This window comes from Gavia stellata, chromosome 4 (genome assembly GCF_030936135.1).
Source record: "Gavia stellata isolate bGavSte3 chromosome 4, bGavSte3.hap2, whole genome shotgun sequence".
Taxonomy (NCBI): Eukaryota; Metazoa; Chordata; class Aves; order Gaviiformes; family Gaviidae; genus Gavia; species Gavia stellata.
Genome location: NC_082597.1, coordinates 952,321 through 975,398, shown reverse-complemented (window position 1 = coordinate 975,398; position 23,078 = coordinate 952,321). Strand labels below are relative to the sequence as shown.

The following is a 23,078-nucleotide window of genomic DNA, read 5'->3' as shown; positions in this document are numbered from 1 at the left end:
CCATGAAATAACCTTAAATGAAATGACAATGTGGAAATAGTTTGGCTGCTCAGAGTTGCTTTCAAGCATGAATCAAAGTAGAGAGTCATAAGATCCTTAGGGTCTTAGGAACGCCGTTACTGCGTTTGCCAAATAGTTGGGAACGTCTTCTAACGTGGAGAAAGATTTTGGAGTCCAGCTTTCCTGTCTTTTTTTTTTTCTGAGCATTGTAGATGTGAGAACTTTAATAAGGCAAAAAAAGTTCCAGACTAGAATGAGAGTTTAATTGAACATGGATTAGTTCTACACATTTTTTACAAATAAAATACACTTTTAACTTCTTATCAGATAGCAGTAGATACTGAACTTGTGTGTGTAGATGGAGGGGAAGAGTGAACTTCTGTGAGGAGCTGCTGAAGGTAGCTAATGTCCATTTTAAACATGAAACTGAACAAAATCTGTAACTGGATGTGCCAGCCTTCTCTGTATTTGTCATTACAAAAGGAGAATATACTACAAAACTCCTCTGGCATTGAACATTCTGAGAGTGGTGCTCCCTGTCATCTGTTTTCCAGCTATTTGAAACTGTTCCAGATATGAATTTGAGTATTTGAAGAAGTATTAATCATGTTTCAATGTCCTGGTGATTTGCATGACAGTATTTTTTACTAACTGAGCAGTCTTCTTTAAAAGAAAATAACACTGTCTGAACTCTAAGGTGTGTAGATAGGGTGAAAAAATACTGCATCCACTCGAACTGTGCTAGGAGGTCGGAGTTTTTTGGGCTGTAGCACCCTCTGCTGTTATTGAAATAGACACTTTAGGTCCGAATCAGAAATTGGGTTAATGATTTTTGCAGCATACGTGTCTTAGTCGTGCATCGGGGTTGTTGAGCCGTAGTACACTAAGAGTCCCTGAAGTTACTGTGGTTGTGTTAAAACAGGCAGGTGCAGTTCCCGCTGGGTACTTCTGGATACACGCCCACCGTGCGGGATTCAGCCCCGTCTCTGGGGCTTGTCTCATGCTGAGGAGCCTAATGGAATTCCTGGGTGAACGCAGGACTGGAATCCCAGAGCAGCTGGGTGCAGTTCCTTCTCGTTTTAATTAATTAGGAGTTTCAGGTTTTTTCTGTAAGATTTGGTTCAGCTGGAGAGACCTGGTGAAAAAAAATTAAGATAGCCTTTATGCTCCATAGGTACCATGAGAGTTGCAAAATAATAGCCAGACATCACTGTGGTTGCCATGAAGCCTCAAAATACCATATCAACAAGATAATGACAAAGGTTGTTCATTCAGGTATTGAATCAGACCTAAGAATGAAAATCTGAAATCATCTTTTATCGCAGAGAGAGGAGACCATTGCACGTAATACGGAAGTGAATATTCAGGGAACAAACGCAGAGGGCATTGAGTGGTCATATAAAGTGTCTCTGTGGTCTGCGGTCCTCTGGTCTTGTGTTGGGGCTGCAGAAGTGCTTTGTTACTCTATGCCATCGCTGACATTTCTTTCCCTTCTTTTTGCAGTGCTCCCTTTGACAGGATCGCGGAGATAAACTTCAACATAGATGCTGATGATGACAGTGTAAGTGGGTATTTTGGGATATTTATTTAATACGACAGATTCTGGCAAGTTAGTTCATGCTTGAATTAGCTGTTATCATTTTGAAAGAAAAAAGATTTAGTATGTTTTTTTGGTAAATGAAAACTGGTAACTGGGCTCGTAGCTGAGTCCAGTTAAGGAACTCGGGGCGTTACATGTATCCTCGGAGAATCTCCCTGCAGTTTATTGCATTGTTGAGGATCTTCAGAAGTAATACTCTTTACGTTGGAGGAATCTCTCTCTCTCCCTCTCTCTCTCTCTTTGCAGCGTGAATCTATTGTCCTTCTTTTTACTTTGATAATCTTTCCATACACAGACTAGGAAAAAATGCAAATAGAGAAGATTTGGTTTCTTACAGGTCTAAGTATTGCCATGCTGCGTCTTGCCTTCTCTGTTGTATTGACCTAAATCAATACTCACTGAGGAAGCTGGAGAGTGACTTCAGAGGTGATTCCAGGCTCATCTCCTGACTGAAGCTTATTTTAGTCAATACTAAGGCTTGGGTTTCCTTAGTCTTAAAATACTTTCTTTTTCACTTAAACAGTACTGTGAAGAGTATTTTTTTTCTCTCTTCTGCCTGCTCTAGGCAGTGCTCTGTAGATACAGAAAATTTGTTTTCTTTTTGAAAGTGTCAGCTAAAGTCTGCAGCCACTAAGAGCTGTTTGTGCGCTTATCTTAACTTGGGTTTTTTTCCTGAGTAGACGGTTTTTGTGTGCGATGGAATTCTAACGCAAACGTTGGTTTGGACTGTGCACCATCTGGAAGTCACCACTCAGTCTTTTAATTGAGAGATCCCAGAATGCGCAAACAGGCAGATCATTTGTATATTTACAGGGATATATCACTTCACCGGTGTCTGAAAACTGTCATTTCCAGAATGGAAGGTTGTGTGTTTTGAAGGGGGGGGTGTGCATGTGAGTTAAGTGGTGTTGTATTTGTTGAGGAGCTCCCTGCAGTTCTGTCAAGGAGAATGCAGTCATTGAAAGAAATTGCACTGTGGATTGTTAGTCCAAGCGGGACAGTTTGCATACGTGGCGTCGCTTTACTCCCTGAGTTCCAAGCCGGTCGGTTTGCAAATGTGTTCTTAAGGGAGTCGTTCCAGCCCTCTTCTGCAGTGACTTTATATCCCTGCCACTGTGAGGGCTACAGAGAGTCGGGCAACAGATCAGCTACGAAGCAGTGTGCAGGAGTTCCTGCTATTTTGCAAGCAGTGTAGGCTGAGATACTGTTGTGTTTCTGTCTTGATCTAACACGGGCTTGCTGCTTCTGAGCATGCTGTGCTATTATTACTCTTCCACAGCTGAACGTTGCTTGTTGCACAACTTGGGATGTAAAATCAAATAAATGCAGACACCTTCATGGTATGAGTTGTGTACAAATGCTGTTCTATGAATTCCCTCATCACTGAAGTTCTTCTTTCTGTCTCTAAAGAATGAATGGAATTTGATTTCTTTTTGATACTGTTTTAGCCCAATGCTTCCCTCTTTGAAGCCTGCTGCAATGAGCGGATCCAACAATTTGATGACAATGAGGAGGAAGAAGATATCTGGGAAGAGAAGGAGATAACCTATGCAACCCAAGTTAAATCAAGAACACGGTAAGGTGAAAACAAAAGATCGATTTTTTTTTTTTCCTTCCAACCCTCCCCTCCTCCCCAATGCTATGAAACTGTACATTTTGGTTAAGTACATGTTTACTTGTTTGTTATTTATGTGCTGTGAGGCCTTTTTCTGACATAAACCAGAGTGCTTTACATGTCACACTTCCGCAAAAAGAGGTGGTGGTTTGTCTTGAATGTGAAACAAAGATGCAGTTTGAGGGAATGCAATAATGGTGGAAACACCTAATTACTCAGTCTATTATCAAAGACATTAAAAAACCCCACCCTTAGTTTGAAATACTTAGAACTTGCTCCTTTCCTCATATTTGGAGAGGAGGAGGTTGAAAGAATTGTAAGACTGAGGGTAGTAGACAGAATATTCTTTTTCAAAATTTTCTACGGTTGGACTTGATGATCTTAAAGGTCTTTTCCAACCTGAATGATTCTGTGATTCTATAAAATGTCAAAAGAAGAAAAGTAATGTTCTGCATGAGAATGAATGACCTCCCATGGTGCATCTCTGGCATTGCAAATCATTTACAATTTTCCATCCCTTTGATAGAGTCAGTTATTAAATAAAGTTACTCCTGTAATTCTAAGTCTGAAAATACGATCAAATGAGACAGGAAAAATGGCCAAGACCTTAGCGTTTATTTGCCTAGCATCAATAAACTGATCGTCTTGTTCATACACAGAATTGATACCACACTAGTACTGCCCTTGCTTGCTGCTGTTTTGCCTGCTGGTATCAATCTCCAGCCCTGAATACGTCGCTGCAGCGTATTTCCCATTACGACTGCAGATGCATTTTGACAAGTAAAGCACTTCGGGGCTTTAGTGGAAATATCTAGCGGAGTGCCTGCTATTGCCTGTCCGAGCTTTGTGTCTTTGTGGGAAATAAGCCCTGTAAAAGGCATTCAGCATCACTTGGTCAGCTCACAATTTGTGCTTTCTCCCTGGGGCAGGGAGGAGGCAGGTGAGGGATGAACTGGCTGCTGTAAGGGCGTTTCTAATTCTGCGTTCCGCAACTTAGATTTGGAGCGTCTCAGACCTCAGAGAGTTCGTCAAAAAGTGATCTTGAGAATGGAGATCATGATGGTAGCGTGGACTCTGAAGAAGAGGAGGAAACAGAACAGCAGCCACCTCCTTCCTCAGCTAACAACAAGAATAACGTTTCTGAGCAGAAGGACTCTGACTCCTCCGAAGGTAAAGAGTTTAAAACAGCACCGTCCCATTTGAAAGGAGAACTGTAACACCTCTGCAGAATAGCAGTTTCCAAATTGCCAGGTTTCTGTGGCTATTCTGTAATTCCACTGGTGCAGGTGAAAAATGTGAATTTCAGTCTTCGTTTTTTGCCTCTGAAATATTAGTGAGATTGAGCCCTGCCCGGCTTCTTCAGAATAGTGGTGTGCTGCTCCAGGTATGGTGAGACAATCACACAGGTGCAAGTATGATAATACTACTAGCTCTTTTAGTACCAATACTAATGACCGAAATATTAGTGGAGGATTATGACATTAAATCCTTATATTATTTTATGCAGACCCTTGCCAAGTATCTCCACGCTCCATGTATCTGCCTTTTCCGCCTAATTGCCTTTCTAGTTTCAGTTTGCACGTTGTAAACCCATTCTTACAATGCCAAGAGGAAGACTGTAGAGGGACAAGGTTTTCCCAGATCACGATGCAAATAGTGCTGTGTAAGTTCATGAGAGACACAGTGTTGTCAGCAGAGCGAATTCAGTCAACTGAAACAAAAGGACAAAAAACGTTTTCCCAAACGTTCGTTTCTTGTTTGGTGCAAGCATTTTCAGTTTTAAAACGTGAATTTTTCTAGGTGATGTCTTTGTATTATAACTGTGAGCATAACGCATATTTATTCCAGTAATCAGCTCTTGACACCTGTTTGGTAGTGCCAGGTATTTTCAATTCTTGTTAGGAAGAATCGGTATAAACAACACGAATGGCAACCTGTGGATAGTGTACGTCAGTTTAGTTACCCTTCTAGAGACTTCGGTTCAAATTTTGGTTCAATTTTTGAGTGAATGTAGACTTGGTGGATCTGTCCTACTCTCAGTTTTGTTGCACACAAATCAGTTTGCACGACACACCTCTGCAATCCTTTCTCTTTCTTGAGAAAAGTTAATGAAGAATGCTTTTTAAAAATTTGTGATTTGTAGGAATGGAAGTATGTTCTAATGAATTAAGGAGTAGGCTGGGACTGTAATAGACAAATTATGTTCTTAGTTTTGCCCAAGATCACCTCTGTGATCTTAAACATTTTCATCCGTTATATCGATTCCTTACCTGTAAGTGCCAAAATTAAACAGTTAGCGATGGAAATGGTTGAAAACCATTCCACTTAGCTCTTGGCAGGAACTAAGGTTCAGCTTCAACGTAGAGTTCAGCCGAAAATCACTGGCTCAAAGAACGAAGACATTTGTAATGTTATTTTTCTTAATTGATGCTTCTTTCTTGTGGATAACATTAATATTTATCAGAAGAGGGATCTTCGAGCTGATTGTCCATGACCCATGAGACGGGCAGCTTCCTGTAGGTTTCGAAGGAGTGCCACTGGATGGTCTTCCTTTTTTTGTCTCTGGGATCATTTTGGAATATTTTTGGGATGGCCAGAGATTCTGAAAACTCATAGGAATTCCAGTCTGTTGTTCCGTGTCTCCAGGGTCAGGATGGACAGCTGTGTTCGAGCCCGTGAACTCGAAGCCCCCTGCGCCCTGCGTGGCCATGGATGTTGGATCGAGTGTATGGGATTCAGCAGCCTCGGAGAACACCGCGCCAGAAGAGAAAGGATGGGCAAAGTTTACAGACTTCCAGCCTTTCTGTTGGTAAGAGGCACACATTCTTTCAATTTCTTTATAACTATTGAATGAAAGAATATTTGAAATATGGTTTGATGGAGCACATTGACTGTAATCTTTTCTTCTTCCCTTTCCCTTCCCCTTGCTACCCCTTTTATTTTTTAATATTGTCTGAGTATTCCGGGTCAGGGCTTCATACTTCCCTTTGCCTTCCGGTGCTTCTAACTGGTGTTAGCATTCCTGTCTTATGATGCAAGAATACTTCAGGTATCATCACTGCTGCTACACTAGGAGTATAAAATAAGTAAATGAATAAGATTTTTAGAAGTTAAAAACCCTAACGATTCTTCTGTTGGGGATATTTGGAAGCACAACCAACTGTACTTCATTCTCATGGCTTTTCCCCCCTTACTTTAGCTCAGAATCAGGTCCACGATGCAGTTCTCCTGTCGACACAGAAAGCAATGATTCAGATGGAAACCCGAAGCAGAGTCAGGACAAGAACTGTAAGTGAGAATGTTACAAGACAAACCAGACGTATTATTTAAGCTGTTTGAAATTCTGCATAGCGTACCAAGCCTACTAGGGAGAACTTCCCTCCAGTGTCATCTGCCTTATCTTACTTGAAGGCTCTCTTTTGTCCTGAGATCCGTCTGTTAAAATAGCAACTCAGAAATCCTGAATGTTTGTTAGGATAAAGTTATTCAGCAAGAAAAGGATGAAATTTAAGTTAGTAAGAGTTGATGTCACAGAGACGATTAATTTATAAACTCTTCAGAAGTCCTATTTTAACTGTACTGCATGCTGTGGGATCTGCACAGAAACCATCGTCTCAAAACTTGCCATAGCTGTAAACACTCCATTTTACATCACCTTACTTACTCGGGGTCATACCTGGGGAGTTGTTCCTGTGGTTTTGTTCATTTTGCAATGTAAATTATTTACTTTTCTCAGTCAGCACTGCCTCTCCCTGTGTTTGGAACGTCTGTGTCACGAGGAAAGCACCGCTGGTGGCCTCAGACAGCAGCTCCTCCGGAGGCTCCGACAGTGACGAGGAGGAGGATAAAGCTGATATCGTCACAGAAACCATCAGCACAGGCTCAGGCCAGGAAACCATCAAGCTGACTATGGATGCTAAAAACGAGAAGGCTGTTTTCACCAGGTGCGAAAGGAATCTCCTTGGGCTGGGGTCCTACTCTGCCCTGCTTTTAGCCCCTTGTGTTGTTAGGGGTTAGTGTATTACTTTTCCCTTTTAGACACCATGGTTCCAAATGTCCTGTGTGAGGATGTCTTACAGCTTTCTTGTCTCGGGGGTTTTGTTTTAAAAAAGTATTTATAACGAGTTTATTTTAAGAGTTGTTTGTGGCTCATTTTAGCCTCTGAGCCACGTCACAGAAGCATCGCCCGGCTGGCTGGCTGGCTGCACAACAGATCCGGGCCTGGGCTCGTGGCCCGGGTGCCAGGTCAGATCGCATAGGAGAGTCGTGCAAAGCCTCACACAATGGGTAGTGCAAGGTCTGACGTGGAATCAGTGTGCGGTCTTGCAGGGGGAAGATCTAAATGCCTCAAGCTATCATTTTCCCCTCACTATCAAAGTAGTACATTATAGACAATAAATGATAAAAAATGCAAAATGCCAGAGAAATACATGGCAGATCCTGAGATTTGTCAGCTTTTGGGCTTTGGTTGGAGTTGCATGTGCTCGAATCTAGCCTACTCTAATCATTTGAGAGGGGAAGTTGCTTTTCAAAATAGTAAGCGTTTAGTTCACAACCGTGCATCCAGAAATATTACCCAATTATAAGATACTTGGGTTTTTTCCTCACATTCCTTACAAGTATGCAGGGTATGATTTAACTAGTTGGAGTCCCTCTATTTTATGCATCTGACTCAGGAACAGGTATTTAGTTTTTATAACGTTGTGGTTATATGACTTTTTTGGATAGTCAATGTGAGCTGCTTGGCACGTGCACACGCTCCAGCAAACAGCTGCTAGGAGTTAAAAAGCAGTGACTTAGGAAAGAAGTGGGATTACAGAACTAGGTAAAATTACGGGAGGCAGTTAACCAAAGGTACGTTTGGTTGGGCAACTCTAAATTGAGTTTTTAATAACGTGACTGTGTGTTATTTTTGGTGTCCACCTCAAATGGCCTTTACTCTTCATACTTGAAATGAGTGAGGTGCCTGAGATGCCTCTGCTTGCAGTGATTGCACCTGAAGGGCTGGTTTGATAAATGGAGTTAGTTTGTATGTGTAGGGATGGCATGGCCAAGCAGACTGGCTTCACGAAAAACGAAAGGATGAAAGAATACTGCCCGCTGTGCTAAAAGCAGCATCTCCTTTTCCACTTTTCATTGCGCTTGAATTACAGCTAATTAAATCCATTGGCATGTGTATTTAAAACAAACTGTGCTCCAGATGTTTTTCCTCTCTGAATGCATGGTGTTTGTGAGTAGAGTAGTATTTACACATGTAACTATCTGTCTCGATTCATAGTAGCAGTGTAAATCTTATTTGGCATGTTCTTGCATCTTCCATGTATTTCGTAGCAGGTAGGGAATTTTTTTTCTGATTTGGCTGGTTAGATGTTGTGGGCTGTACTGCTGTTTCAGGCAGTGTAATTTTGAATGTGTTTTTTTTTCTCTAAGTAAGTGTGTATATCTTGAGCACTTGCAATAAGGACAAGGCTTCCAGAACCTGCTTTGTTTTGCAGGACTGCAGTTCTACAAAACTAATTCCACTTTGGCAAAGAAAGTAAATACTTGAATAACCACAGTCTCCACTTTAAAGGTGTCTGTAGCTTTCCACAACTATAACCGTAGCCAAAAATCAAAATAGAAGCTGTGGGAAGACAGAAACCTGTTACATAGATGGTGATTTCAGCCTCTCCAGATCTGTTTAGTAGCCAGGTTTCTCCCAGTGTATGAATTGCCATATTGACCAGTGACGATAATGGAAACTCGCTGGTATCCTCAGCTCCCCCTGACCAATCTGCCTTCTCTTGGAAGAGGTGCAGGTGAACTCAAACGGCCAGTAGTGAATATATTCATTTCTTCCCGTGTTCCTCAGTGATTCCAAGGAAATGAACTATACTATAAGTTGAAGAATTTTTCACATTAAATATGTGGTTCTTGATGACTTTTTGCAGGCACTTCCCCAGAAGTGCTAAACTTTTACCAGACTGCGTTCCTGTTCCTGTAGAAGTGGGTCTTCCCTCTCCTTTTTTCCCTCCCTACAATACTGAAATCTACAGTGGAGATCTTTAATACTCCCTGGAGCTACACCAGGACTGTCGATTCTACCATCACTAGGGTCATGAAGGCTCCAGATGTTACAGTACCTGCTTCCAGATGTTACAGTACATGCTTCCAAATGTTAGAGTACATGGGTCTGAATACCCTCCACGATCATCATCTTAACTGCTGATGCTTCTCTGCCTGCCCATACCGCCCCAAAATTTAAACTCTGAAAGTTAATGATTTGTCCTTGCATGGCTTAGTAGAATGACCCTCATGGCAGTTCTGCTTAAGCTACCAACTAAGAATATTGACTGCCTTAAACATCATACAAAAGAAGGTGTTTCAGATGTATTTAGCTAATTTCTCTACTTTAAATGTATTTAGCTAATTCCCTTTCCCATATCTAATTCTATATGGTAATTTCTTGTGAAAAAGTAAGTCATTCTCTGACTCAAGAGCTTCCAGTAGTGCCAAATCTCGCTCTTCGGTAACTTCAGAATGTGTTAGGCTTAAGAAAGATGCTTTTTACAATGTATTGAATCTTCTGCTTTTTTGTATGTTGATCTGAATTTTATGTGGAAAACGCCGTGTTCAGTGATTGTACTCTTTGAAATAGCCTTTCAGTGTTTCTGCGTATTCTCCTGGCAGGAACACCGCTTGAGGACACGGTTGCAAAGTTAACTCTTTTGTCTGTTTTTTCAGCAATCTTTACTGTTTTCTTTTTCTTCCTTTCTTTGCTTGCTTTCTATTTCTGCCCCTCTTGCTGCCTTTCTCTCTCGCTGTGGGTATTGCTCAGAGTATTTAGACCTGCAGTCGGAGGGTATGTATGACGATGACCTTCTCAGGGTTCCAAACATCCACCTGACAAGTAGTTTCTCCCATTAGTTACTTCATACTGGGCTGGACAAAGAGCATTTGGACCGTTGGACTGGGAAAGCTCAGCTTTTCACAATCGGTTAAAACAGATCCTAGAAATTATATTTCGAAAACCTGAATTTGAGGTTGTGTATAGTCCTTTGTGAAAGTATGCGCACAGTCAACATAGCCATTACCGAACCATTAATAAGCAAATACAGTGTTTAGTCATTTCATGCATCGTGTCCTTGAGCTTCTGCCATTCCACCTGTTTGTGAGCTCTTTCTGCAAATAGGATTTTTTTTATTGTTTGAAAAGGAAGGGTCCTGCTCTGGTCAAGATGACTACAGGGAAGCCTTGCTGACCGCAGTTTGCTAAGGCACACGCTGCTAGAATTGCTGCCTGTGTTAGGTGGGGAGTGGTCAAGTCTCCTGAGACTGTCTCGCAACAGCACTAACAAATACTTTACTTGTATGCTGAATATGCCATGAAATAAAGGTTGGTGTGTTTTTCAAATGATCTTTTTTTTTTTTTTAATACAAAATAGTTGCATTTTTTTCTCCCAAAGTTTGCTTTCTGTTTTAAATAGTGGGTTTTTACTAATTATTTTCTAGAATTCATCCATTTAAATGAATTTTCCCAGTCGCTGTGCAAGCTAGCAAGACTTTGCTGTAATTTCTGGACAAGATCAGAGACAAAAAGAGAAATCCACTGCAATGAGCACGTCTCATAACTGTTTCATTTTCATTACAGCAAATGTGAGCTTTCACATCTAAAAGGGGCAGTTACCCGCTGAACAGAAATGCCGTCCTGACTCCTCTGAGCAGGAGGTTCAGGAAATGCCGCTCAGCGTGTGCCTGCAGTCTCCAGAGACTTAAGGCTTTCAGGATTGTAAGCTGTGTGGTATTGTAAAAGAGTTGTCCTTACAACATCTACTTATTTAACTTACTATTTTAATAATTAACAATGCCATTTTAACAAACTTTTGAAAGTTTCCTGCCTCTTTCATAAGTAGGCGAGTACGTATTGCATTTACCTCACAGTACGTGCTATCAGGCTGCGCTTTTTGCCAGAAAAATGTAGTAATATTCAAGCTGTTAATGAGTGACGCGCGAGGCGCAGCCCGCGCCAGTATTTGGCTGGTTGAGGGTTCTCGAAGCTGTTCAGAGCAAGCGCAAGCTGCAAAGGTCTCGGAAATTTCTGCAAGGCTTTGCTGAAGTCGTCAAAGCGATCGATGGACGGGGCAGGTGAAATGCGAGGGCTGTGCGGCGGCGTTATCCCGGGCAGCTCCACGCTGCTCCTGTTTATCGATCTGTGGGTCGCAGAACAAACAGTCATGAGACTTGCCTTTAACGGGGAGAGCAGAATAACGGATGCACAAGCGTCCGCAATGTGAGCAGTTGCTTTTGTGGGAAACGACTTGTGTTTCCCTGTCCTTGTGCTTAATTTTTAATTGTATGATACTAACCCAGCTTTTGAAAATCATAAAGGCAAAAGCTTATCTGAAGTATTTTGCTGCTGAATTGTTTAAATAGGGTTTCTAAGCAGCTCCTTAAAAGATGAGCGGCACTTAAAAAAAAAAAAAAATCCAGCTTTTGCTGTGTATGGTGATAATGGGCTTGGGGTGTTTGTAACTTTTAATTTCTCTTTCAGTTTAACTTTACCTGAAATGCTTTTTTCCTTTTAATTTTTTTATTTAATGCTTGAATTTGTTTGCTGTCCCCTTCTTCCTAGTGCCTCCTCACCCGACTAGCTTGGATAAGCAACTGAAAAAGAAAGTTTAGAGGGGAGGCTGGAATCCGTCTGAAAATAGTGGTTGCTGCCTGTTAAAAGCAAATATATTTCTTCTGTGTCTGTAGGATGCCAACTCTCATTTAGTACATTCGTCAGCTTTGGAGGCAGACGCTGTAGGTGCTGCAGCGGTTTCCTTAGCACTGAGGTGAAAATGAGACAGCACTAGCAATTTCTGCGTTTTGCAGAAATTTCTGCATTACAGTGTCTGTAAAACCACCATAAAAGTCTCCTCTTGTTTCTGATCACATGTGGTGCTGCGATGAAAGTGCTTAACTTTCGTTCTAACAGCAGTGACAACCCTAAATTGCTGAAATAGCTCAGAAATAGCAGCTGGCAGTGGTTCCTCGTTGCTCTGGGCATGGGGGCTGGGAGGGGGCTGGGGGCTCCGCACCCCGTGGGGGTCCCCGGAGGGCCGTTGGCGTTGGCTGTTACTGAGGAAGGAGTTTGGGTGGAGAGCCCGCTTACACGCAGCGGAGAACATAATCCCAAGCTGAGTGGAGTGACGTTGTCACAGTGGATGTTTTGAGCTCTCCCGTTTTGGGATACGTTTTTCTTTTCTGTGCCTGCCGCCTGTTTGTCTTGCATGACGTTCGGATTCACCATTGCACGTGACGAGCATGAAACATCAGCGCAAGAACCGGCTGTCTTGCTTCTATCTCCTTTTGCTGCCTAACTGCAAAGAGTTGCTGGAATGCTTCGAACAGAGGATGAGGGGAAACGAGCATGCTGTGGGAAATGGGGCACGGAGCACAACGCCACCGTTCTTGTAAAATTTCGCTGCATATCGGTGTACGTTTATTCAGAAAGAAACGCAAAAGTGACTAGTTCAAGGTCCCATTTCACTGGAAGACTTTTCCAATCCAAGATGAACACTTGGTGCAATAATTGGCATGGATGGGATCTTCTAAGCTGACCTAAGTGTTGGCCTTTTTCATGGAAGATTGCATGTAAAGTTGGAAGGCAGACCTCCCGTGGTGTGTGACTTTGTCTAATTCACAGCCAACAAATAATTTTCCAGCGTGTTGAGAAGTATGAGTGTAGCATGGCTGCCCGTGCATCTCTTTGTCTTGGGGCTGGTTGTTGCAGAGCCTGGTTTTTAAGGGCTTGCTTGTGGGCTTAGCATGAGACTTGTCTTTAGGTACGCTCTTTATACACGTCTTGTTTCTTTGTTTATAGTATCGCTGTTGTTCCTAGTGTGTCTTCACCGTGTCTTGTTGTCTGTGATACTAACTGTTTACCAAAGAGACTAGAGGATATCTAAAGTGTATCCCAGGAGCCACAGTAGTGAGCTTCAGAGGTGGGTAGAACCGAACTCTAACTAAGGCTGTTTCATTCGGCATCAAATCCTGCTTTCCTGGAATACCTAAAGCTCTTCGATCCTTGGGGACTACAGCCTGAATTCTTGACAGACCTGTTGGCATTGAGATGTAGATCAGTATCGCACTCAGCTTCGGGAGGAGCTACATTAGGTGCTGTAGCACGTGGATTTCCATCTGGCACTGCAATTCTGGGTCAGCTTGGCTTACGTGAACCACCAGCAAAGCTGATCCGAGAGGCTCTCAGTAAACAGACCAGTGGAAAGACAGGGTGGGAGCATGACGTGTTTTGCAGTAGTGCTGTCAAAACGGGTGTTAAAAAGAAGTTTGCATAATGAAACTGGCCAAGAGAGGTGTTCAAAAAAATTGCAATGCTGAAGTATTTTCTCTGTGAAGCTGGTGGGAATCTACAGGAAGAACTGAACTGTTGGCAAAAGTTAAGTGAGCTCCTGATGTTTTCATCTTCTTAAATAGAACGGCATATCACTTTATTTTAACTGCGTATCCGTTTTGATATAGAATGGTTTTATGACAACCTCAGTAATTACGAAGTGTGAACTTTGTTGAATCCTGTTTTTCTAAGAAGAAATTGCACTTCAAGGAAAACAGTTGTGTTAGCTTGAGGAAGCTTTGCGTTTGCAGCGTTTGGGCATTAGAGCAAAAAAGAACGAACAATCATTTTGTAGCACCTAAGGTCTGGAAGGAGGATATATAATATTTCTTATTTATGTGTATTATATTACATGTAGTAAACACGGAGAACTCCATGCTATCTTTATGGCAGATTTTTCTCTAAGGTGATGGAGTTGAGACTCAGGAGTTGAGTCATGCAAGTCTCCCGTAGCGTGCGAAAAGCAAATCTCTGCAAAGCATCCAGAGGAGTGCAGGATGAGCAAGTCCTGCACCCTCTGCGGGCTCCTCCCTGTTGGGGTTCCAGCAGAGGTGAAACCCTCCCCAGAGACAGCCAGAAGCCAGAGTTCATGTTCTCAAGTCCCTTGTCTGAAGCAATGTGTCTGCATTTGGGAAGGGTCACTGGATGCCTTCTTGAAACCAGGTGCGGTACTGTCGCAGCTTTCCATGACTACCTTCTCTTCTGATTGTTGGTGTGAACAGAAAACCTGTTCTCGTTTCCCAGTGCGGGCCAGTATATGTGTACGTATGTGCGTACGTGTATTTTGCACAGACGGCAGCGACTTTGATGACAAGTGTTTTGGTAGCCCTCCTTGTCTAATACATCTACACATTGGTTAACACAAAACAAGAGCTATTTTAAATATTTCCTAGCTTAAAATTATTATTGTAATTTATCATGTAATTATTCTAAGTGAAATCCGAGTGCTTGGCAGCACGCATCGCCCAGAGGAGATGTGATGGTACCTGCCTCAAGGAACTTGCTGCCTTAAAAGACAAACCACAGATGATGTTTAAGATACAAAATACATCAGGAAGAGTAAACGAGAATGACTGACTTGTTTCCCTTTCACCATCTTTACAATCCCCTGCCATGCTTCAAAGCAGTCTGTGAAATGTGTCGTTGGAGGGTATTCCTCAGTTCATCGCCCTCAAGGACTATGGCCAAAACTCACCAAATTCCATGTTCTGAAGTTGGCTCCGGCAGGAGGTATTCCTTGCCAGTGTCTGTAATAGCACGCAGGTATTTACCCCTCCCGGAGATTCCCAGCTGATTAATCGCTTGCTTTCTTCACTTTGCGAGACGCTAGGCAATAGTCCATGGCTGCCGCAAAGTTTCTGTAGACCCCAAGGTTATCTTCTTAAAGTTCTCCCGCAGAAGCCCTGTTGCGTAAAGGTCAAGTGGAGACTGTCCCGGTCAGCATGCTTTGAGCTCGGCTGTGTAATACCTACGGTGAAGCAAACTTGATCAGCTCTGCTACGCCCGATACTCACCAAGCATCCAGGTGAGGAGAACACCACCGGACTCTGTGCCAGGACTGCCCCGAAGCGACCAGCCAGTAGTTAGGGAGAGACATCTCCAACTTATTTTATGCAAATTCTGATCTAACCTTCTAGAGGTGAAGATGGCTGGGCCTAATAATGCAGGTCATATTTTCTAGCCTTATTTTCTGATAAGACTGAAGAGTTTGGACATCCCGCTTGTGCGCTGGGGGTGGTTAGCTACCTCAGAAAGCATTGCAGTGCTGGTGGAAAGAGAGGAGTCTCTGTTGCAAGTGACCTCCAGAGCAGTATTTACAAACTCGGTGGTTAAGTTGCAGAATTTGGCTACGATGTTGAGCTTGGTGAACATAAAGGAAAATTGTCCTGGCTCTCGCGTTGGAAAGCCCAGTGGGCATGGCTGTAGGTGGCATGCACAAGCTGTTTGTGCTGAGTGCTTGTCCGTTGTGAAAAAAGACACGGTTCTGGGCAGACTTAGGCTTGCTGTTGGAAAATTTGCACAAGTGGCTTTGAATGAGAGCTTAAAAATTCCTAATTCTTTCTGGAGTGGGAAGTATTAGAGATCTGTTTGCAGAGCTGAACTAAGAAGAGTCTACAGCAGATAGAGACGATGTTGCTGGTAACTCTTCTTCCTTAGCCTGCCTTAACCAGGCGCCTGCGAAGATGGTTATATTCTTTGCAGGTAACATGCTCTCTGTCCCTGCCCTCAGCCTGGTCAGGGTTTGGAGCACGTAACCCGGCTGTTCGGTGCCGTGGAGGTGAAGCGTTCGATTGACTGCACTGGCAGCAGGGTTCTACCAGACGGGTGCTTCGGGGCCACAGCTAGCTGCTAAAAATAAGCTGACCAGAGGAATACGAATGCAAAATATTTACAAGGACTAGAGTTTATTCTAGGCTAGAATTAGATATTGTTATTAACCCTCCTGCGTGGGTCGTAGTATTCTGTGTTCCACACAAACGCCTTGGTTTGTTTCCCCGCCTTGGTTTGGCCTCTAAGTGTCCTTCTGCAGAGGTTTGCGTGTCCAGCTTTCCTTTTCCGTGAGCTTGTGGAGAGAGAGAAATTTCCATGCCCCCTTCGTGGTCAGGTAACCTCGGGACCTTATAACATCGGAATCCTTGTGTCATGGAAATTTTAATGATTGAATTTAAGAAGTTTATCTTTGAGCGATTTAAATCTCATGAGCTCCAGATCCTTGTGTGGGAAGTCGTTTTCTAGTGACATTTCTGGCAACTTAGTTCAATTCTCTGCTGTCTCATCTCTCCCCTGCAGTTTGTCTAAGGTACATTTTTGTACTTGCGGTATTTCTTTTTAAGAGCATGTTAGCTCTTTAGGAAGATAAATGTTTTGATCTCACTATTCCTCATTTTTGATGTATTTTTTTCAAAAGCACACAGAAAAGTAGCTGCAGAAATAGAACCGTGATCTCAAAAATCTCTGTCACATGTCTTGATTACCAGACTGATTATATGCATGCATTATAAACTCCCTTGGCAGCTGGTGACAGGATTCCAGCTCAGTCATCTGCTGAGCTTCCCTTCCATTTTTGTAGGCATGCTCTCTGAAAGAAGGAGAAGAAATTATTCTGGAAACCGAGACTGGGTTAAAACTGTGAGGAAGATCGTTCACATGCAAGCTTGTCCTCTGCCTTAGAAGGCAAAAAATAAAGATGTTCACAGAAATCACTTCTCCAATTAGAAAGATGGGTCTTTTTAATAGAAGTGTAGAAGATTCGGAGGTTTTGTGCTAGCAGTTTTTTTCTTTTTTCAGGATTTGAGCTTCTGTTTTGTTGTAGGGTAACGTCATTGGAAATAGTATCCCTCAGGCGTGGGAATCTGACGTCTGATGTGTTACTGAAAGCAAGTTAATCTAACCGTGTTTGGTTTCTGAAGACACTGCTCGTGAACATCCAGTCAGCCTTTTTTCTTCCTCAGGATTTTAGGTTCTGTACTTAAATTTGAATCTTTTCTAGGTGCACAGAGAAGTATCAGGTGCCACGCGGGAAGAATCTATAGAGTAGAGCAGCGCAGGTGCCTGTATTAGACCAGGAACGCCCTTTGCCAAAACCGGCAATTGAAGGAGCAGTGGGCTTGGAAATCTGCTTGGCGGTGTTGGGTAACGGAGGGCAATTCCAGGAGAGGTGAACTCATCTAGGCTGCCTTTCCCACGGATGGCTGGGCCAGAGGATCTTCTGAGGTCCCTTCCAGCCCGGGCTGTTGCGTGGTCCTGTGTACTGGTGCTGACGGTCTCCAGCTACCGCCAAGGCAAGCAGTCTGCTTTGGGTTTGTTGCTCCCAGTGGTAAACTGGACTTCCCGGACCCTTCTAAACTTGCAAAGCCTTGGCCAAACGTACTTCGCATTTGCATCCTTCTAATGTTCGTTTTCTGTGTTTGTCCGTAGGAGAGCGCACCAGCAGAGGTAGTTGTGGAGGGTGCTAAAATGTCTTGTTTGCCGGCAGTGAGGATGGATACACAGGGAACTCTTAGGCCGGATTTTGCTGCAGGAAAAGGGAATGCCTTTCTTGCGGAGCTATCGTTCTTGTGCGTATTTGGCGTCTTGTTGAATTTTAGGAAACGTAGCCCCCAGGGTGCATACACTGCTTTTTAATTCCAGTTTATTTTCAGTTCGCATTTCTTTATGGGATTTTTGTGGCCTGTGCTAGGAGAGGAGGAGGAATGTTTTTTTCTCCGTTGGAATTCAATCCCCATTAATTGACGTTTTAATGTGAACTTGAATTCTCCCCACACAGTGACGCAGACTGCATGGTTATTGATAAGCTGGCCATCACTGACATCGGAACGACAAAAGCATCCAAACCCCTGAACAACGTGGCCCAGCACTCAGAGGAGCACCAGAACACCGCCGCTGTTGTCACAGCTGTCACGGAAATGGCCACAAAAGACAGGTGAGATGGTCAGAATTCTCCTTTACCAGCCTGTGACAGAGAATTGGTTTTTACCATGTCACTGAATGCGGTTATTCTACCGCTCGCGTACGGTCAGGGTTAGAGGAGTAGTACATCTGGAGCGTCTTGGAGTGCATTATACTGCAGGTAGTGTAAAGCTGTTACCGCGATATATTGCACGTATCTTTCAGTTTCCCAGAGGTTCTGTCAAATCATTTGTTTTATTAAAATAAAGGACTTCTCACTTCCTACTCGTAACAAATACGCAGATAGTATGGGTTTGTATGTTCAGGTGAACGTATAGACATTTACAGTTAAAATATTATAAGGGAGTGTGGGAATGTGTTTTGATAACTGAAATGCAAAGTAATCTCGAGGAGGAATGATATTAGTAATTTTTGTGACTGTTTAGGTCTTTTTAAACATGGAACCAATTCTTCTGCATATCTACTGCTATCGCCTCCACGGCTTTGCTCTGGCTCCTGTTTTTGGCCATGCGTACCATTAACAAGGTGCTTCTGCTTCTTCTCTTGGGTGGCTCAATCCTCCTGGAAGAAGCTTGCTGTTAGACTGAATCTCAGACAAATGGGCCCTCCTACGGGAATTTCTTCTGTTAGGTACTTTTGGTGAGAGGAAGAAGTTCTAACGAGCACTTTGAGCTTCATGCAACCGATCCCACGATTTACAACCAGTCTTACACAAATTCTAGTGGTGGTCTCTTCTCCCAAGTGACTAGCAACAGGACATGAGGAAATGGCCTCAAGTTACGCCAGGGGAGGTTCAGGCTGGATATTAGGAAAAATTTCTTTCCTGAGAGAGTGGTGAAGCACTGGAATAAGCTGCCGAGGGAGGTGGTGGAGTCACCATCACTGGAGGTGTTCAAGGAACGTGTGGACGTGGCGCTGCGGGACATGGTTCAGTGGGCATGGTGGGGTTGGGTTGATGGTTGGACTTGATGATCTTAAAGGTCTTTTCCAACCTTAGTGATTCTGTGATAGTGCTAGTGTAACATGTATTTGGGAGGAAGCCGAGTATCTCATCGGGTTGTTGTTCTCACCACCGCAGCCCAGGGCCCTGAGTGCACCAGCGGGCAGGGGGAGCTGAGGGTGACAGCGAAGTGGGGGGCAAAAACCCTGCAGAGAAGGTGCCCGGTCCCATATGACCCCATCCAACGATCACCATTCACGTCCTCGTCCTGGGACAAGGCAGGTCCCAGGACAAGCCAGGGAGTCAGGTCAGCAGGTCTGCATCAGGAAGGTGCGATGCCGGTCACGGCGTGCATATGGCATAGCTCCGGCAAAGGCCTAAATCCAGCTCCCAGGCTGATGGTGGAGCTTGCCTGGGAGGGGGCCCCAGGAGAGGCTGGTCAGGTTGGAGCCTTCTGGTGGACTCAGGACCCTGACCGTCACATTCCAAACTCTGGTTCAATAAATTGATTAATGGTGTGGAATCAGCGGTCAAAGCTGACTTCTCAGTTTCTATTTTGATTTCTAAATGTAGTATTTTGTAAAGGACTTGGAGGGGGTTTTCATTAGGAAGGTAATAATGTTTTAACAGGCAGAAGAAACAAAAATAGAGGAAGGATGGCTCAGGTACTACCGAAGAGGAAAGTTTCCAACCAGGATGAAAGTCGGCTTTAGGAACGAGTATGTTCCAGTAGTTATGTTGCTCTAATATTACTCTTTGGGTTTCTCTTTAGGAAAGAAGAAGTCTTGCCCTGTGCTGAAGCCACGTTAAATGGCCCTGCTTGATGAAACAGATGCAATGGGACGTGTGTGATCCAGGCCAGGCTGCTACCTGGTGATGCAATTTGTCAATTTTTTTTTTTTTTTCATTTTAATTTTATTTTTTAATAAATGCTGCATTGATGAGAGAGCTGGCATTCAGGACCAGACACGCAGTTTCAACACCAACAATCTGTTCTGAAAGACACTTGCATTGTCTAAATGTAGCATTGATCAGTTAGTCATCACAGGAATGATGGGGTTCTTCCCAAGCAAGCCTTCTGCCTAATTTCAGTTCCTTGTCCCCTTCCCTCTCTCCCTGGTTTTTGTTTTGTATTTGGGGTTCAGTCCTATTTTCTTAGTGTTATTGCACACAGTATTCAGCTTCTCTTCAGAAAGGTAGCAGGTCTAACGCTGGGACTTGGACAGTGCACAAGAGTCCCGCAGTCGTGTGACCAAAGTTCCTGATGGAGCTGTCTTTGGGCAGCATTTGCACCGCTTTTGTATAGCAATAAAGCCTTATCAGAAACATTTCATAGGAGGAAACGATGCAAACACTTTAAATGGGATGAAGCAGGGAGGGATTTTATTTTACATTTTTGTGGGGTGGGAGGGCAGTCATTGACATTGTCCCAAGCCAGAGGCCGAGTAGCTGACTTGCTGTAATGCTGAACCGTCTTGAGAAATGGGAAGTCTCTGCGTTCCAGTGAATTGCTCAGCGCTCTCTCCTCTGGAGACGTGACAGTTCACTGCAGGATCTTGGGTTGGTTAGCAATTGGTCTCTTCTGTCCGAGCCATCAAAACTCCACTTCCCGGATGTTGTCCTCCGTTGGCTGGAGAGTACGCAGAGAAGGTAGCGTGTTGTTTGCCAGCTGAGAGGATAACGAGCCACTGGACTGCTGCCGTGCAGGAGCGAGAGCAGATATGGCACAAACAGGCTATCAGGTGTTTGCTGGCTTTTTGGAGACTAATGTATTTTCAAATTATTATGGAAATCCTTTTCTGTTTGTTTTGTTCTGTTTTTAAAGTTTTTAATGGATGCAGGAACAGCAACACTTTTGCACTTTGTACCTAGTGACAACATTGGAGAGTGGAATGGCCCCAGCGCAGGACTCCTGCTGTTGCTCCCCGGGTAGTCGGTCACGGAGAAGTTTGGGTGGGGGGATACGTACCGCTGCCTTGGGCTAGTAGAGTAAAACAGTACGGAGAAACGGACTGCGCTTCAGACTGCCTGGGAGCGAGGTCAGTTGAAGGTGTGTACTTGACTCTGGAACACAGGATCTTCTGCGTAGGCTGAAGGACCCACTCCTGTAAGGACTGTACCGGTTTCAGACACAGGTCTGCACTGGGCGGTGCTGGCCTCTGCTTTGAGCTTGTTCCCAGACCGGACTTGTGCACATAGATCATACGGGTGTAGATGTTGGGCCACTTGCAGAAGCAGGCTCGGGCTGGTAGCAGCAGATCGCCACGACCAGTGCTCCAGTGCTTATTCTCTACCCCTGTAGTCTAGATACAGAGCTGGGCCTGCTTTTGTGTGTAAGCTGTATGCTGAAACCCACCTGTCAGATGTTAAATGCCGCTTATTTTATTAGTCCAAGACCTAAGCTGGAAAATCATTCACTTTGGAATAAAAGCATGAAGCTTGACACATAGGTAGCCAAATAGCTTATTTTCCGATATATTCTCACTTGTGCGTGACGAGGGACTTTACCCTGTGAGTATGAAAAAGTACCTCACACAGATCTGTTGTTATGAGCAAAGGCATCCTAGCCAGACTTCAGTCTTTTGAAAAAATGCTTTATTTTTAACTGTGATACATATGTAGTGCATATGAAATTTTCTTAACTGTATTGAGAGGTGGTGTCGGGGGGGGGGAGTGAGATGAACAACATGTTTTCACTGTTAGAGTCAGTCTGTTCTGCTGGATCAGTATCCGACGGTGACGTACCCGCAGCACGAGGTTATCCGTGTGTGCCCAAAGACAACGTATTTTCGTTTTTGCTCTTAGGGAAAATTGAGGCTTTTGCTTTGCTGGAATATCAGATACGGAGGTTGCAGTGCAGAAGGCAGGATGAGATTACTGTGTGCATCTTGGAAGTTGTGCGCTAGGGTTGTGGGCCACTTGTATGCTGCTGACATAGCTGTGATTTCTCTCAGCTGCAATTACTCGGCAAGCAGGTGCTTTCATGGCACAGTACTGTTGTTCTGGAAGTCTTCTCACTCGCTCCTTGTAATTTAAGATAAGTAATTTAAAGTTACATTGTGCTGGGAGGAAAAAATCTCACTTTCTGCTTTGGTTACCCTGCTTGCTATTTGGAGTTCAGTCCCCCTGTTAGCCAGGATCGTCAGAAATGATCAGTGGTTTTGAGTTCCTAATTGGAGACACATCAAAGTCTTAACTTTCAGAGGATTGGTGCTAGAGCTTTTCTGAAAATCAGGTTCTCTTCGGGCATTCTTTAAACACCCAAAACCGATACTATGAAAACTGAAAAACCATTCATCTAAGACGACATCAGTGCAGCTTATTCCAGCAGCTGGTTGAAGACCATGATTGGGCTTCAGTCCCATTAAATACCAGGTGATGGCAATAGTTCTCTTCCAGTCCGTTCTCATTCGCGGTTCTTGACCGTGCTGCTTGCAGGTTCCACCATGCCACAATTATGACCAAGTCCGTGTAGGATCGAGAGATGAAGGGGAAATGTCCATAGCAGGCACAATTTGATCATCCTTCTGGCTTGATACATTTTCAGCCACCTTGTTAAACAGATAAATGATCTTTGCATTAGGTTACGTCATAGACAGGGGTCACCTTACATCACCTCGAGCCGTGCTGGCCGATGTTGCAAGAATACTGATTAGCTGTACCTGCCTGATCTGTTCATGAAGCCTTGAAAAGTGGTACGGAACAGCTGGCAGCAATAACATCCTAAAACGTTTCGGAGAGATACGCAAGGACGTGTCTGTCTGTGCCTTTTGTTGCAGATTCTGAACCTGTCATTCGTTAGCTTTCGGCTTTGCGTCTATGAATTTAAATGAAAGCTTTAATAATACATTTAAACATATCCAGTAAGCAGATCTAAAAACACAGTTTAGTTACGGAGGGGCTCGTTATCTAAGTTTATTAATTTGATTACTCCTGTCCGGTTACTTTTGTGATAAGACATTTTACCGGTAGTTAATCAGACTTGTAGAAATGCACGAGCTCTCTTGCTTTTGTGACAGTGAATGGTTCTTCCACATTTGGGATTTAGGCTCTGAATTATACCTCATCGCTCCCACACCAGCCAACAAGCTGATCTAGAAAAAGTTCCTCATCCTTGGGATGTTGGAGTTTGCAGT

General features: G+C 43.6%; 1 protein-coding gene across 1 annotated transcript in view; it reads left to right on the top strand.

The window, feature by feature from the left end:
• The window catches only part of PPP6R2 (protein phosphatase 6 regulatory subunit 2), an 81,064-nt gene extending 61,036 nt beyond the window's left edge, over window positions 1-20,028 (top strand). The window contains exons 16-24 of the mRNA XM_059817053.1: window positions 1,504-1,561; window positions 3,049-3,176; window positions 4,213-4,385; window positions 5,862-6,024; window positions 6,415-6,503; window positions 6,952-7,159; window positions 10,033-10,056; window positions 17,860-18,015; window positions 19,715-20,028. Coding sequence (XP_059673036.1) covers window positions 1,504-1,561; window positions 3,049-3,176; window positions 4,213-4,385; window positions 5,862-6,024; window positions 6,415-6,503; window positions 6,952-7,159; window positions 10,033-10,056; window positions 17,860-18,015; window positions 19,715-19,766 — 1,051 coding nt within the window. The 3' untranslated portion in view covers window positions 19,767-20,028. The remainder of the gene's footprint in view (window positions 1-1,503; window positions 1,562-3,048; window positions 3,177-4,212; window positions 4,386-5,861; window positions 6,025-6,414; window positions 6,504-6,951; window positions 7,160-10,032; window positions 10,057-17,859; window positions 18,016-19,714) is intronic.
• Window positions 20,029-23,078: the final 3,050 nt, after the last annotated feature.